The 15,734-nt window shown below is 33.7% G+C and overlaps 1 protein-coding gene across 1 annotated transcript in view; it reads left to right on the top strand.

Moving 5' to 3' along the window:
- The window catches only part of LOC124367727 (dynein axonemal heavy chain 2), a 184,276-nt gene that overhangs the window by 108,955 nt on the left and 59,587 nt on the right, over positions 1-15,734 (top strand). Inside the window, exons 56-63 of the mRNA XM_046824842.1 lie at positions 4,227-4,327; positions 4,867-5,076; positions 6,026-6,204; positions 7,018-7,107; positions 7,191-7,330; positions 9,772-9,916; positions 11,926-11,964; positions 12,933-13,078. Coding sequence (XP_046680798.1) covers positions 4,227-4,327; positions 4,867-5,076; positions 6,026-6,204; positions 7,018-7,107; positions 7,191-7,330; positions 9,772-9,916; positions 11,926-11,964; positions 12,933-13,078 — 1,050 coding nt within the window. The remainder of the gene's footprint in view (positions 1-4,226; positions 4,328-4,866; positions 5,077-6,025; positions 6,205-7,017; positions 7,108-7,190; positions 7,331-9,771; positions 9,917-11,925; positions 11,965-12,932; positions 13,079-15,734) is intronic.

The raw sequence follows: 15,734 nt of genomic DNA, 5'->3' as shown, positions 1-15,734 counted from the left end.
GGCGGACGATGTCCTCATAGAGGAAACTGATTCCACCAAGTTCCTCGGAATGTACCTTAATCGAAGTCTGACTTGAGACAATCACATTGAAAGTACCTGCTCAACGGTTTCTTCAGGCATTTATGCTTTACGGAACCTTTCAAAATTTTGCTCCCGGGATGTACTAAAAATGGCCTACTTCGGCCCTGTACACCCCCATCTAATGTACGAGTTGAGGCTATGGGGCAGCTGTTCTAAATACAAATTTGAGCGAGTATTTAGAAGTCAAAAGAAAGCTGTCCGCATCATTTCAAAATTGAAATCCCGAAATTCATGCAGAGATGCCTTTAGGGAGCTTGGATTGCTAACTTTGCCCTGTCTCTACATCCTCGATGTCGCCCTGTTCTGCCGATTTAAGTGCGAGTTCGTCCGGGGCAGGGACGTATATCAATACGGGACAAGAGGCAGGGACAACCTTCGGTTACATCCGTACAGAACAGCCGCATTTAAACGTTTGCCATCCGAGGTTGGTGTTAGGCTGATCAACAAGCTCCCTGATGAAATCAAAAATTTGAATGAACCAACAAAATTTAAAGCTCGATTGAGACACTTTTTGGTGTCGAGGGTGTTTTATTCAGTGGAAGAGTTTAAGATGAGCCGCTGGGATGAAATTTAAAGTAATTCGATCATCCTCTATTTCTGGTGGTAAAATTTAGAAGATTTTAAAACGTATGGCTGTAAGTATGTATCAGTCTTAGGAATGAGTGTGGACTGTGTATGAACGGGTATGAATGGGGGCAATTTAAAATAGATATACATATTTCTAAATAATTTAATTTGACGATTGTATGCAATTTTTATTATTGTTGACACAATAAAAAGTATTATTATTACCTCCGGTCGGAATATACCGAGGAAAAGCTCTACTGATTCAGATTTTGACGATTTTGGGTTTCACTGGTTGAGTGGTTGAGGTAAAAGTGGTACTTAGAATTATGTTAGAACATTGATTTTAGGTATCAATTGAACGCCGACTAATATCTATATAATTATCAAATAAAAATTGAAAAAATCGCTTTCGGTCAGATAATACACCGGAAACACTCTACTGATAAGAAGTTCCGACTACTTTGGATTTCACTGACTGAGATATTATTTCATTTTCCTTATTATATTCCGACCGAAAGTGATTTTTCCGATAATTATATACTCGTCTACAGTGTAATGATACAAAAAAATCGTCATTATAACTCATTCATAAATACCCCAATCAGTGAAATCCAAAGTGGCCGAACTTCTAATCAGTAGAGTTTTTCCGGTGCATTTTCCGACCGTTAGTTTGATCTGTACCCGAGCAACGCTCGAAAATCGCCCTTCTTTTCTAAAGGGTTTTCGGCCGTCATCAGTGGCCCAATGTCCCCGAAGGAGTATTTCATTTTCTCCACAGAATATAGTTGAGTCAATTATACGCTTGAGTGAAGCTCTGTTTTGATCTTTTTATTTCTTATCCAGTGAATCCAACATCACTTTGGTGCCTTCTACTCGGCCAGAATCGAACTTCGTAAAGTTTCTGTAGCTATACAAGAAAATTTGTGGTACTAGAGTTGCTGTGAGAGTTTAATTTGCCTATTACTTCTTTCCACTTTCTATAAGGCGTAGTTATTAAAGCTCCATATTTTTGGTATTTACCTTTTACCAGTGAATTCATTGGCAAATAACACACAAAACGTCCCCCGGATCCCCCGGTTTCGGACCCCCCCCGAACGAAATTTCTGGCTACGCTACTGAAACTTACTCTTAATGATGAGCCATTAAGGAGATTGTCTACAAGGAGCCAGTGAATATTTGAATGAAACATGCATTTAAAGATTTTTATAAAACAAGAAAATAAATATAAAAAATAAAATTTTGACAGCTGTATGAAAAATAGTGGCTGTTAGAAGATTTTAATACTGAATAATACAAAACCTATATAATTTTAAACACATTATTTATTTAAGAGTCAATAATAAATGAATCGTGAATTGTAAAAACCCCATAACTGACATTTTGGTCAAAATGGTTTTTTTACATATTTGGATAGAATGAATGCAGATGCAAGTCTTAGTGTAAAAACAACATATCTGACATACCCACAACACATTGAAAAATGGCCTTGAATTATGTGTTTGTTGGAAAAACCACACAAGTAACACTACTTATGTTGTTTTTACAACAAAGCAGTTGGTGGTACTGTAAAATCAGCTGTTTTAATGTATTGCTTTTATGTTTTTGAAGTAACACTGTTGTTGATGTGTTGCTTAGCTGTTTTCTATGAATAATAAGCAATATGAGTGATTCGATAGATAGTGAAATGAACACTAATGAAGTGTTGAAAAGAAAACGAGGCAAAGAAATGTTATTAAACATAAAAGGTTGAAAGGTGAAGAGTACATAACAAAGAAAAGAAACCTTGTGCCGAAGGCCACTATTGGACCAGATTGCAAGTAACACAGTTGCTGGACTTTGTTTTGACTACATGATGTGTGTTCAGCTGCCTGACATACCATTTCAGGATGTATTTTATCTTAGACAGGTAAATGTTTTTTGTGTGACCAACTTAAAAGACAACAGCTCTAAACTATATGTTTATCACGAAGGCACATAAAGGGCCAAATGAAGTGATTTCCTTCATTCATGACTACATTCAAAATGAATTAAGAGGAAATACTAAAATTCTGTATCTCTTTTCTGACAATTGTGGAGGTCAGAATAAGAACCATACTTTGGTCAAGTATTTTAATGCTCTGGTTGAAATGGGGAAGTTTGAAAAAATTGAACAGTTTATCCTTTGCGGGGCCATTCTTTTTTGCCTTGCGACCAAGCATTCGGTACAATAAAAAGAGCAAAGAAAAGAGTTGATAGAATATACACAATAAGAGAACGAACCGAAATTATTGTAAACTCTTCCCCATTGTTTACAGTAAACTTGGTTGAAAAAGAAAATTTACTCGATTTAAAAAATTGGTGGAAAGCTTACTACAAGCAATCATGTATGTCTGACCGCTCTTATGGACGCAATGTGCTGAAACATGACAAGGTTCATTTTAAGATCTCAAAGTTCAACCACTTTCTGCACACAAAAGAACAGAAAGGGAAGGTACTGTGTAATGAATTTATTGGGGGAGTTATTCCTAATGAAGTTTTCACCATACCTCTACCCGTTAGAAGTACTTCTCAAGATATTATTATCCCATCCATAGCAGCCTACAATGACCGAGTGCCCATAAACATAAAGAAGATGAACGATCTAAACAATATCTTCCAGTATATTCCCGATGAAAAGAAATGGTGGTATGAAGAAATTTATACATGGCCAACTACAGACCAGAATAATGAAGAAAAAGATGATAATGATGCAAAATGAAAACTTGAAAAAATATTCTGTAAAAATAAATATGATTTAAGACTATATCAAGTATCTTATGTAACATAGTATTTAGTAAATAAATTGGTTTCAACTTAAATTACAGTAAAATGTTATTTAACCCACCAATTCAGCATAAACTATATTATATTAAATAGTGATTTGTTGGGAAAACCCCATAAGTGCAACATAGTTAATTATATAATTACAGAGATGCTTTTAGTGTTAAATTAAAAACAATATGTGATAAATATGACTTTTTACATGTACTAAACAAGTACAAAAATTCAATAGTATTAAAAACTTAATAAACTATTTAAATGGTTTTTTGTAGTTTACCGAAAGTTTACTTTTTGTTACTTATGGGGTTTTTACAATTCACGATTCAAATGTATTATGAAGATATATGAAAATTATTGATCTTAAATAGAGTTTAAAAAGTAAATATCCATCCTAAGAGCCTTTCCTCTTCCAAAAAATATTACATTTTTTGACCTTTATTGTATCGACCTCCTTGGAATTCGAACTTGTGACCCTTTGACTAGTGAACCACATTTTTACTGTAGGGTACAGAGGAAGAAGACTAATAAACATTTAAAAATTAATATTTAAATATCATGATATGTCAACACACATACACTAAGGCTATATTTTTTTTTAATATTTTATGGCACAAAAGTGTTGAATTAATTAAATTTTGTCAAGATAACCTTAAATTAATATAACTAAACAATTATGTTATGTTACTGAGTTATCAATATTTCTAATAACTGATTATATGAATTATAGAAATATCAATATTATACATAAAATGTATAATATCTTTAACTTGTTATTTTAGTGACCGTGACTGGTTCAGGAATGAAATTAACAGCCAACTTGGGAAACATTTTGATACAACTTTCAACAACATATGTCCTTCAAAGTCTCCACCAATATTTTGTAAGTATTATTAAAACTTCAGTTACAGAGAAATTGCCAGTATTATATTTAAATATAATCCTTTATAAAAGTGTTTTGGATTATAACGTTATCTCTAAGCTGGATGTTGTAAAAATGACAGCTCGGGACAGCAATATTGATCACTGGATGGACAATATTCTAACAGTAATAAATAAACTGTAACATTTAAATGTTGATAATTTGGCTTAAAATGTCACTGCAAAATGATAATTTCTAGAATTTTGTATATTTTAGAATTGTATTTAAATTCCAATAATGATAACTGTTAAATTGTTATTAAATATACATATATATTATGTGTAGGGGCAACTGGATCCTGAATCAGTGACAGAAACAGATGAAAGCCTCAGTGTTCCTTATTGGCCCTCTTTTCCAGCAAGAGATAATGGCTAATATATTCTGAACAATCCACAAGTCTTTATTTTCCAACTGTGTAGAAAATTATTGGCTCAAATATTAGATATAACGTTGAATCAATAACAGATGTTATACGATTGTCATGTTGCGTCTGCTTATAGGTGATTTTATGAATGCATACAGCTTGTATGAGGACATAACCGATATGACAGCACTGCGTGCACATGTGGAGCGACAGATGGATGAATACAACGTTTCCCCTGGCGTGGTGCGCATGGACCTGGTGCTGTTCAAGGATGCAGTAGAACACATCTGTCGTATAGTCCGTGTCATCTCACAGCCACGTGGCAATATGCTGCTTGTCGGAGTCGGTCAGTGGTTAAAATTATACACTGTCTAGATTGGGTAGATAAGTGTCAAAAAAGAACTTCCCTGCAGGATACTCTAAGCTACCAGTCTCACCTGTTGGACAAAAAATGTTGTTTTTATCAGGATAGACATGGAAATCTTGTGGTAAAAAAGATGTAATTTGAGTGAATCTAAGGCAGGTAATACAAATGAATGGCTTCTGTAATGCAAACTAGGTTTACAAGTCATCACCTCTTTATTAATAAATTTTCTCAGACATTGCCAGTCAATAGATGATTAGGATTGATTGGATAACTGAGATTGGTAGTTTGGTCTTGTTCTACCTAGAATTTTGGTTTTGAGCCTAGTATGTATTTGAGTCAGGTTTCCTTTGTTACCTGATGTTCTCACCAACCTCTTTGGTGAACAGAGTTTTGTGAATGTATCCACACCACATAAAGAAAAGTGAAACGATAGAATTTAGTATTCGAAGCCAGTTTTTAGCTGCCCACTAAATGTAACCAAGATGAGAATTCCTGTGGTTTAGATCAAATTTTAGGACTCTCTTGATTGAGATTGGTTATTGAGCTATTAATTAATTTTACTTGTTAAGAAACACCCAATCTTAGCTACTAACATACCTAAGTTATACACCATTATACTCATGTTTCAGTGATATCTTTAAAGTTATGTATCTCCCATAATTCTATAACTAAATAGAATTTTCAGAAATTGTAAAATAAAATATCTAGCAGTCACATTTTGCAAAAGTTAATTATTCAATACATGAATTACTAAATTAAATGTATTCAAAAAATAATATTTTAACAGTTTGTATGCTATGGTACAGAATGTTTGCAATAAAATATTACTTTATCTACTTTATGCTTCCTACTTGAAAGTTGATGTGTAGTGTAGCTGCAACACTTATACACAAAATTGTGAGGCTAACGTAAATACTGTACTGTGTAGGGGGCAGTGGGCGGCAGTCACTCTCTCGTATAGCTGCATGGTTGTGTCAGCTATCTACTTTCCAGATAGAGATCACCAAGAACTACCGCACTGGCGAGTTCAGAGAAGACCTCAAGGGCCTCTACCAGTCCACAGGGGTCAGGGACGCCCCCACCTCTTTCCTTTTTAATGACACACAGGTCAGTAATATTTCTGTTCAGTTAGTATTCAAAAAACTTATTGTTCCATATCCTTAATCCAAATTTTATCATTTAATATCATAATACAATTCTTTCTCTGTGTTATAAATGGAGGATACTCACTCCAAAAGTGTTTGTACTACTTACATAACCTTTTGTCATGCCTTGCCTTTTTTTCATTGTATAATCCCTGTATACTTTCCTCGGTACTTTAAGGACTTCACCAGAATATATTCTCACCCTAAACATTGAATTATATGACTAAACACAGGCATTTATCAGAAACAATCTGTAGCTTTCCAATAGGAGTAGTAGAAAAATGCTACCTGGTTCAGTGTTTTCACTCTCAGTACTACCATCTTCAGGAAGAGAAACTTCTGATTTAGCAATTTTCTGCCTGAAAAATTTCTGGAATTAACTCTTTCTCTTGTGTGTTCACAATAGGTAAGTTTATATTTGTGCATACTTGCGAAAAATGTAGTAATTATAAAGTATTCCCAGTGAGTTGTCTAAATAGTTGATGGGAACAAAACAACTATTGCACTTTGAGTTGAAATTGGTAATAATAGTATAATTAATAATTTTGTTTGTCATATAACTTTAGGAGCATTGGTAATTTCAATTATACAACTAGTAGGTTAAGTGTATAGCCATCCATTAGGGAAAATATCTGAATTGTCACCAGTACTTAAAATGCTGTGTTAGCTAACCATCATAACGAGAATTTGTATTTGAGCCTTTAAAAAATAAACTGTTATTTTAGAGCCCCATTACATTATGTGTATAATAAATTAGAACCATGTTTTATTTCAGATTGTGGAAGAAAATTTCCTGGAAATTATCAGCAATGTCTTAAGCAGTGGAGAAATAGCCAACTTGTTCAAAAATGAGGAGTTTGATGAGGTAAAATTGTCTCTCTCGTAGATTTGTTATGTGTTTGTTATACAATATATGTAGAATATGACAACGATTTATAATTATTGCAGATCCGCAACTCACTTGCAGATGTGGCCAAGCGTTATGGCATAGTACCCACTCCTGAGGCCATGTACTCATTCTTCATTGAGAGAGTCAGATCTAACCTCCACATAGTTCTGTGTATGAGCCCCATTGGAGATGCTTTCAGGTTTGTTACTTATGCATTCACTAATTTGGTATTTGCTTTGATTTCCCTCTTGTTATTATAAAATTTTTGTGTTTTTATAAGTTGTAAACTTAAGTTTGGTTTTAGAATTTACTTGCTTTGAGCTGGTTTAACATGTTCCAATATACATTATCCATTACTGCTGTTAAGTAGTCATGAAGTGATATGGCACATTGAGACATATAAGCATCAGCACACGTGTGACTTCAAGTGTTATGCATCAACACTGTAAACTTGTGCAAAAATAAAACTCCACTGTGATGAACATTTAAAAGTAATCCTCAACATACACAGAGCTTTATGCTGTACTTTAACCATTAATGCTCCCAATGATTAACAAGTGAAACATTTAAGATGTGAGACACAATGAACTATAGACGTGCACCTTAACCCTTAGAGCGCGTGCTAAAATTGGCTAATTTTCATTTAGCGCTCATTTAATGAAAAGAGGTAAATTTGTACTAATTTTTTTTTATTTGTAACCTTTATAAAAAGTTAGAAAAAGCAAAAAAAAGGTCAGAATGTCTGTTTTTTGTTTTAATGTTAAAACTCTGAAAAGAAAATTATGTTTACATTAATATTTGTTTTCTGCGCCTTCGCTCTATGGTGAGTGAAAAGAAACAAAACGAACGTTAAATTGAATCAGTTTTTTTACAAATATATTGTAATATATAGAACATACATACAGGGTGTTTGAAAAGTATGGGTACGGCTTAATATTTTAAAAACCATAGGAGATAACATCTATAAACTTTGCACAGTGTCATATGACTATGTAAGTTATTTTTTCTTGCTATTACCATGACATGCCAACCATGGGGGGACGGCCCACAGAGGAAAACATGGAAATCTTAAATTGAAGCATGGGTCGAGTGATACCTCATTTGAAAGAGCTCACTTAGTAGAGTTGAATGCCGCAAACCGCATCTCAAAAGGTTTATCCAATCAGAAATGGCGGGTTGTTTTAGGTACACATTGTGAAGTACATTATGCGCTGCCATTTCTGACTGGATCGTCGTATTCTGATGCGGTAGGCGGTGTTTCACTCTACTACCCAATGTGTTTTCACTGACTCTTATTAATTAGCAAATTATGTCATAAATTTATAACACAATAAATACCGATGTTTTTTAGTTTTAATTACTTCCTATACTCAAGAAGTACTAGTGGCTTTTTTCTATTTTTGATTTGTATTGATCGATGCAATATGTAGGAATTTATAATTCCACCTTCAAGGAACCAAAAAATGTTTTTCAATACCACGTAAGTCACATAACTTAATAACTTGAAATGAAGTGGTCACTTCGGTCTACCACACCTATGTGTTTAATGTAATTCAACATGATGTTTGGCTTGGTTGTTGGTGGCATATTTGGCCATTTACTTGGACATTGGGTAAATGCTGTTTTTTAGATCACTATCAAAATCGTCAATCTCAGGATCATTGGGTTTTGGCATTGTATGAGAAAATAAATAATGCAGCTAACAAACTAATTAACTGAAAAACAAAATAGTGCAAAACACATTACAAATACACCACACAAGCCAAATACACTGAGGGTTCACACTTGCACAGTGGTTGGACTAGGACTGGCACCGCATGTATATCGGCGCTGGGCGTGACCTACAGCTGCCCCACCTCCCGCCATAAATAGATGCAGCTGCACAACATCCGACCTTGATGTTGACCTACATTTTAGTCTGTGAAGATTCCATGCATGGGATAACACATGATAGCCGCACTCCGGGTAACCATGGAGACGCAAATAAATCAAATATAGCTAAATCAAGTATACACGTCAATGGTGTTTTAAGGCTTAATATTCACCTAAACCATATATCTCATCTACTATTTATTTATATTGAGTGATGTTGGTTTTGCAAATATCACTTGATTATTAGTTTTACAATTTAAAATTTTAATAAAACAAACATTTTTTATAATTTTCCAGGGTGCTCTATCATACAGGTAACAGAACTTGGCAAAAGACTTTCCTATGGGCAATGCAGAAATGTTATGATATGCTGTTAACACATGAAACAGTACTTGTTAAAATTATTCTGGTTATTTTTGTATAGCATGTGTGTTACCTAAATAACAAGCCAAAGGATTAAAGGATACAGTGAAATAAAATAAGGATTAAAATTAGCAAAATGTATGCATAGTTTTAAATCTAATTATTTTGTTAACATTAGGCATATTTGTTTCTCCGAGAAAAGAAAAAACAGGCAAGATTTCCTTTTATTCTCAAATTATTTAATCTCTACCCAACCTACACTATTAGAATATTTCCTCAATTTTTCATAAACCATAACATATGTGAATGAAATACCTTATTTGTGTACAAATTCACATGTAAAACTGATATATCTATAGGTACTGGTCAGTTATGCCAGAGTTAAATAAACTTATATTATGACAGGGTTCGCTTGAGACAGTACCCTGCCCTCATCAATTACATGACAATAGACTGGTTCATGGATTGGCCTAAGGATGCTCTGCTGGAGGTGGCCAACAAGTTCCTTCTGTCTGTGGACATGCTGGTGACCATCACAGGAGAGCCCAGGGTGAGAAGTGCTTTCTTTATATATTACACTATACACAGTACCCTGTCCTCATCAATTGCATTATGATTGATTGGTTCATGATTTGGCCAAAAGATGCTATGCTACAGGGATATGAAAGACTATTGTGTTGAGGTAAGGTAAGAGAGAAGTTCTTGTGACATTTAGCTTCTCTCTTTGTTGCTTTACTTTGTGTTGCCATCGATAATAGCATTGTTGTGCCTAAAGATAAGAACTGAACTTGTGTTGTTGTTTTTATCACAGTTGCTTATGAATCATTCAGTTTGAAAATACTAATTCAGATAGAATTTTAAATGTGGTGTAGATAAGTAGAAACTGTTGTAACATGAAAATGTTTCTTGTCCAGAAATTTTTATCAGTAATGTATTTTAATTACAGAATAATTTCTTTTACAACTTCTTTTTAAACTAAGCTCAACATTTGAATTCAGAACAAAGCACATACACTGTAAATATAAAAACTGTATTATCAGAAAAAGGTTTATATTTTATAGTACAATAATCTATATCAAATTATTCAATGCAAGTTATGTGTCAATCAAAATTATTGTCATTATAGACAAAAAATATATGTTCATAGGGAATATGTTTACTTGTAAATTACATGGAGTAACTATGCAGCAAGTCTTTGTTTTTTTAATCTTCCATAAGGATTTTTGGAACCCACCTGGCACAAAATTTGTGATATCCAAGCTTCCCAGAACAATTTCATGTAGTAAACTTTGTGAAATTTGTGGGAAATGTTCCTAGAGTTCAGTCATTTGAAAAGGCGATTTTCACGAACTTTGTCATTAATTTTCAACATCAAATCTTCAGTCACTAGGCTAGGCCGACTGTTAAGACTATCGTTATGAACATTGGTGCAGCCATTTTAAAGTCAATACATCACTGCCTTACTCTACTTTCACTCATTATTTCATTTCCATAAACTTCAAACAGTTGGTGATGGATTTCAATTGGTTTATGTTTTTTGCCAACAAAAACCTTATCACTATTGGCAGGATTTTCAATTGCAGCACACATTTTAATTAATCACAGAGAGAAAAGTAAAAGAGATACAGAGCGCATGCAACCATAGCTCAATGTGTACTGAACGCTTAAGTGTTTTGACTCTAAGATAGTAAATGTAGCCCCCCGCCCACTGGTGCACCATACAAAAACATCTGTTACTTTCTGGATAGCCCTCGATATTTGATATAAACCCAGCATGAGCAATATCTTCACATTATTACTGTGCACTATCATCATATATGTGGTGTGTTATCATATTTCAATCAGCCATTTACTTAATTTATTCACTTTTATTTAGAACTCAAAGTAGATATCCTGTGACACTGAAATGCTCATATATAACTGTGACACTTAATCTTAAGGACTCAAAACCTATGGCTTACGGCAAAATCCATTTAGCTAGTATGTAATATATACAGTTTAAGTCAACATTAAGTGAAATACTGATAATATTTAACTTACAACATTTACATTGCTTATTATAAGTCTTCCATAATAGTTCTAGTGAAAATATCCAATAAGTCTATTATTTCTTATACTCTCTTTATTGATGCCAGAAGAGCTCTTCCAGTAATATGTAAGACTCAGTAAATGCAGAACTCAAAGATCTATAGTGGAAGAAACACATACTTAACTATGTTCTGAAAACACTACTTTTAGTGGTTAGTCATAATATGAGTATAGTAATTTTGATCACATTTTCACCATTTACAATATATTACCAAAATATGGGGTTAATGATGTTTAAAGATTAATAGTTCAAAATTTTGATTTCACAGGATAAAATTTAGTTATAATCATGGGAACCTAAATAAAGTTTCAACATAGACTGAGAATTTTGTTTGTGTGGTTACGGCTGAATAAAGTAACTATTATGGCCAAAGAGAAGGTTTGTGCCATATTTTGGCACATTTCTTCTATTTGGGATCATCATTTTTGTTTGCTTCGTCAATATAAACTTTATCTGATTTTTGCTTTCAGGAATATGATGAAAAGCTGTATATTGGAACAACAAAACAGGTAATTGTGTAATTCTTTGTTTAAAGTTAGTTCTTTACAACAGAAGGACTGAAAAGGAAACAGATTTTTCCGGACATTTTCCATTGTTCAGTGGTACAAAAAATCCATAACACTGTGGTTACAATAGGTCTGTACTGAATGACCAAACACTGAAAAATAACCAGAGGTCAATAACATAAACCAATATAGTCACAGTATGGTTTTGAGAAGTTCATCTACAGTAAACTAATTATAAAAAAGGCCCACTCTCATTTCATGTTGTTTCTAGGTCAGTTTCCATATGTAGTGTGTTTTTTTTATTAAGTGTATGTTTTAGAGGTAGTGTCCATGGAGTTGACACACAACATGTTTGTTGTGATTTCTGATTTATATGTGTGTACACAGCACTCTTATATGATTTGTTTTTATTAACATAAATTGTAGCTATATATTAAGTCAGACAATTACTCAGCAACCACCCACTAACGAACAACTCCCACCTGTAGTTTCACCTTATTTGTTAACTAACCCAGTGACATATTCATTCTGTAAATTGGTTGACAATAAACAGTATAATTGCTGAGGCTGACAACTGGTCTTCTTATTGTGCACAATCTCTTTTTGTAAAGTCAGAGCAAGGAGTTTTTATTAGTTTGGAGTTACTTTAATTTTATTTGGAGGATCACAACTTGGGTTTACCGAGGCAGTCAAATGAAATTTGGTTGATGGAACAATATGACCATTATAGTTGCAAACGATGTACAAGATAAAATATACTTGTAATTGTACCATTTTTAAATATTCTTCCTAGCTTTTCGTGTCTCACCTGTTTCCTTCACATTTGTTTCATTTCTCTTTCTAACTTTCTAATTTTTACAATAAGTTATTGTACACAACGGAACAAGTGTTTGGCCTTAACATTTGTACTGTATGTTTCTGATATACAGTCCTGTACTATGAGTTATGTTCTCACCAGTGATGTTCTGCAGGAGGTGCTGCAGCAGTCGGTGGCCTTCATTTTTGCCACCATCCACGATTCTGTGTCACGTTACTCTTACACCATGCTACTGGAGATGAAGCGCCACAATTATGTCACACCCACCAACTACCTGGAACTTGTCACTGGCTACAAGCAGTAAGTCATACCCACTTTGTCCTCTGAATCTCAGCCATTATATGCCAATAAGTGGCAAATGCTAGTTGAAAATCTATGCATTTTGTAAAACATGTTCACGCTTTAAAGTGTTATCATACAAGTAAATTGTTGAATTACTATGTGCGATTTATAATCATTAAGTACAAGTGGCACATACCTTTTGCAACCTAGATTAGGTTAGTTTGTTACTTTACTGCAACTTTGGTTGAGGATACAGTATAAATTTGTGTTTTAATATCTCAACACTTAATTAGTACCAATATTCTATGTAGTTTATATGTAATTCATGTATATTATGTATGTAATTTATATATTTACATCATTACGGCACACTATATTACTGTACAGTATTAATTCACTTTTCTTAATCAAAGGCCATGATATGAGATGCACTCTGCTTTAATAATTATTAATATAACCTTAAATAATAAAAATGAATTATATGTTATAAAACAAATTCCAGGCTGTCTGTTGCACTTCTACAGGCTTATTGTTATCTGATTCACTGCTGATCTTACATCCACTGTGTTATATTGTAGGAATGATAAAGATAAACAACTTTAATACCACTTTATTTACTAAATGTTTCTATAACCAATTACAGTATAGGTAAATTTCCCTGTTGAATAGCTGTATCCTGCCACGTTTTTAATTTTACTGATGGCTTTATAGATTAAAATAACAAAGTACCATCTGAGACAGAACAATATTCTGATAGTAGACAATCCATTGTAATCAGTGGCGTAGCGAAGGGGGGGGTCCAGGGGGTCCGGACCCCCCCCCGAAAGTTTAAGACATATTAAAAAATAAAGCATGGAGCAGAAGAAAAAAAGGAGAGTTATCATTATTCTTGTTTACAAACATTAAATTGATTGATGTAATTGATTAAAGTGACTGTTGTTAAAAAATATAATTGTCCTTTCGTTTAAAATCATAAAGTATCAAACGATACTTTTGGGCTCGGTCTTTCGGATAGTGTAGTGTAATCACGGTATTTCTATAGGCGCGGTCACGTGACGTCGGAAAGTAACCTGAACCGTAACACGGCGAACAGTTTAAATTAGCGACCACTTCGTTTGTCTTGGGACGTAAAATGGCTGCTTAGAATTAAGTTACGACGTTGATTTTAGGTGTCATTAAACTGTAGACGTGTATATAATTATCGAAAAAAAATATATAAAATCACTTTCGGTCGGAAAATATACTTGAAAAACACGAACTGATTAGAATTTAACTAATTTGGACTTCAGTGATTGAGGTAAACGTGGTGTTTTCCATTGAGATAGGACGACGATTTTTATTATCATTAAACTGCACACTGTACCTATATAATTATCGAGACAAAAAAATTACTTCCGGTTGGTAAATACCGAAGAAAAGCTCTCTACAGATTCAAGTATTGACGATTTTGGATTTCACTGGTTGAGTCGTTGAGATAAAAGTGTAGCCTACTTAAAATTATGTTAGAACAGTGATTTTAGGTATCAATTGAACGCCGACTAATTCCTATATAATTATCGAAGAAAAATTGAAAAAAAATCACTAACCGGTCGGATAATACACCGGAAAAACTCTACTGAAGAAGTTCCGACTACTTTGGATTTCCACTGGCTGAGGGTATTATTTCATTTTCCTTAGTATATTCCGATCGGAAATGATTATTTTTGTTTTTTTTACTCGATAATTATATATTTATTAGTCGGCATTGAATTGAAATCTAATATCAATGTCCTAACATAATTGTACCACTTTTACCTCAACCACTCAACCAGTAAAATCTAAAATCGTCAAAAACTGGAATCTGTAGAGCTTTTCATCGGTATTTACCGACCGGAAGTGATTTTTTCCTCGATAATTATATAGGTAGTAGAGTTTCAGTTTAATGATAACAAAAAATCGTCGTTCTAACTCAACCAAAAATACCACGTTTATCTCAATAACTGAAGTCCGAAGTAGTTGAAGTTCTAATCATTAGAGTTTTTTCAGGTGTATTTTTTTCCCGACCGAAAGTGATTTTTTTCCCGATAATTATATACTCGTCTAAAGTGTAATGATACAAAAAATCGTCATTATAACTCATTCATAAATACCTCAATCAGTGAAATCCAAAGTAGCCGAACTTCTAATCTGTAGACCTTTTCCGGTGCGTTTTCAGACCGTTAGTTTGATCTGTACCCGAGCAACGCTCGAAAATTGCCCTCCTTTTCTAAAGGGTTTTCGGCCGCCAGTGGCCCAATGTCCCCGAAGGGGTATTTCATTTTCTCCACAGAATATAGTTGTGTCAATTATAAGCTTGAGTGAAGCTCTGTTTTGTTCTTTTTCTTTCTTATCCGTTGAATCCAAACATCACTTTGGTGCCTTCTACTCGGCCAGAATCGAACTTCGCAAGGTTTCTGTAGCTATACAAGAAAAATTTGCAATACTAGAGTTGCTGTGAGAGGTGAATTTGCCTATTACATCTTTCCACTTTCTAAAAGGCGAAGTTACTAAAGCTCCATATTTTTTGTATTTACCTTTTAGTGCAATCATTGAAGCATTATTGCTCCGAATTTTTTTTACTGTGAACCGAATTTGCAAACAATTTCGGAATTAGGTTCATCTTACCCTTAACTTCAAAAGTGAAAATGATTTGAAC

The sequence above is a fragment of the Homalodisca vitripennis genome, chromosome 1 (assembly GCF_021130785.1).
Source record: "Homalodisca vitripennis isolate AUS2020 chromosome 1, UT_GWSS_2.1, whole genome shotgun sequence".
Taxonomy (NCBI): Eukaryota; Metazoa; Arthropoda; class Insecta; order Hemiptera; family Cicadellidae; genus Homalodisca; species Homalodisca vitripennis.
This window is presented reverse-complemented; position numbering and strand designations above follow the sequence as displayed.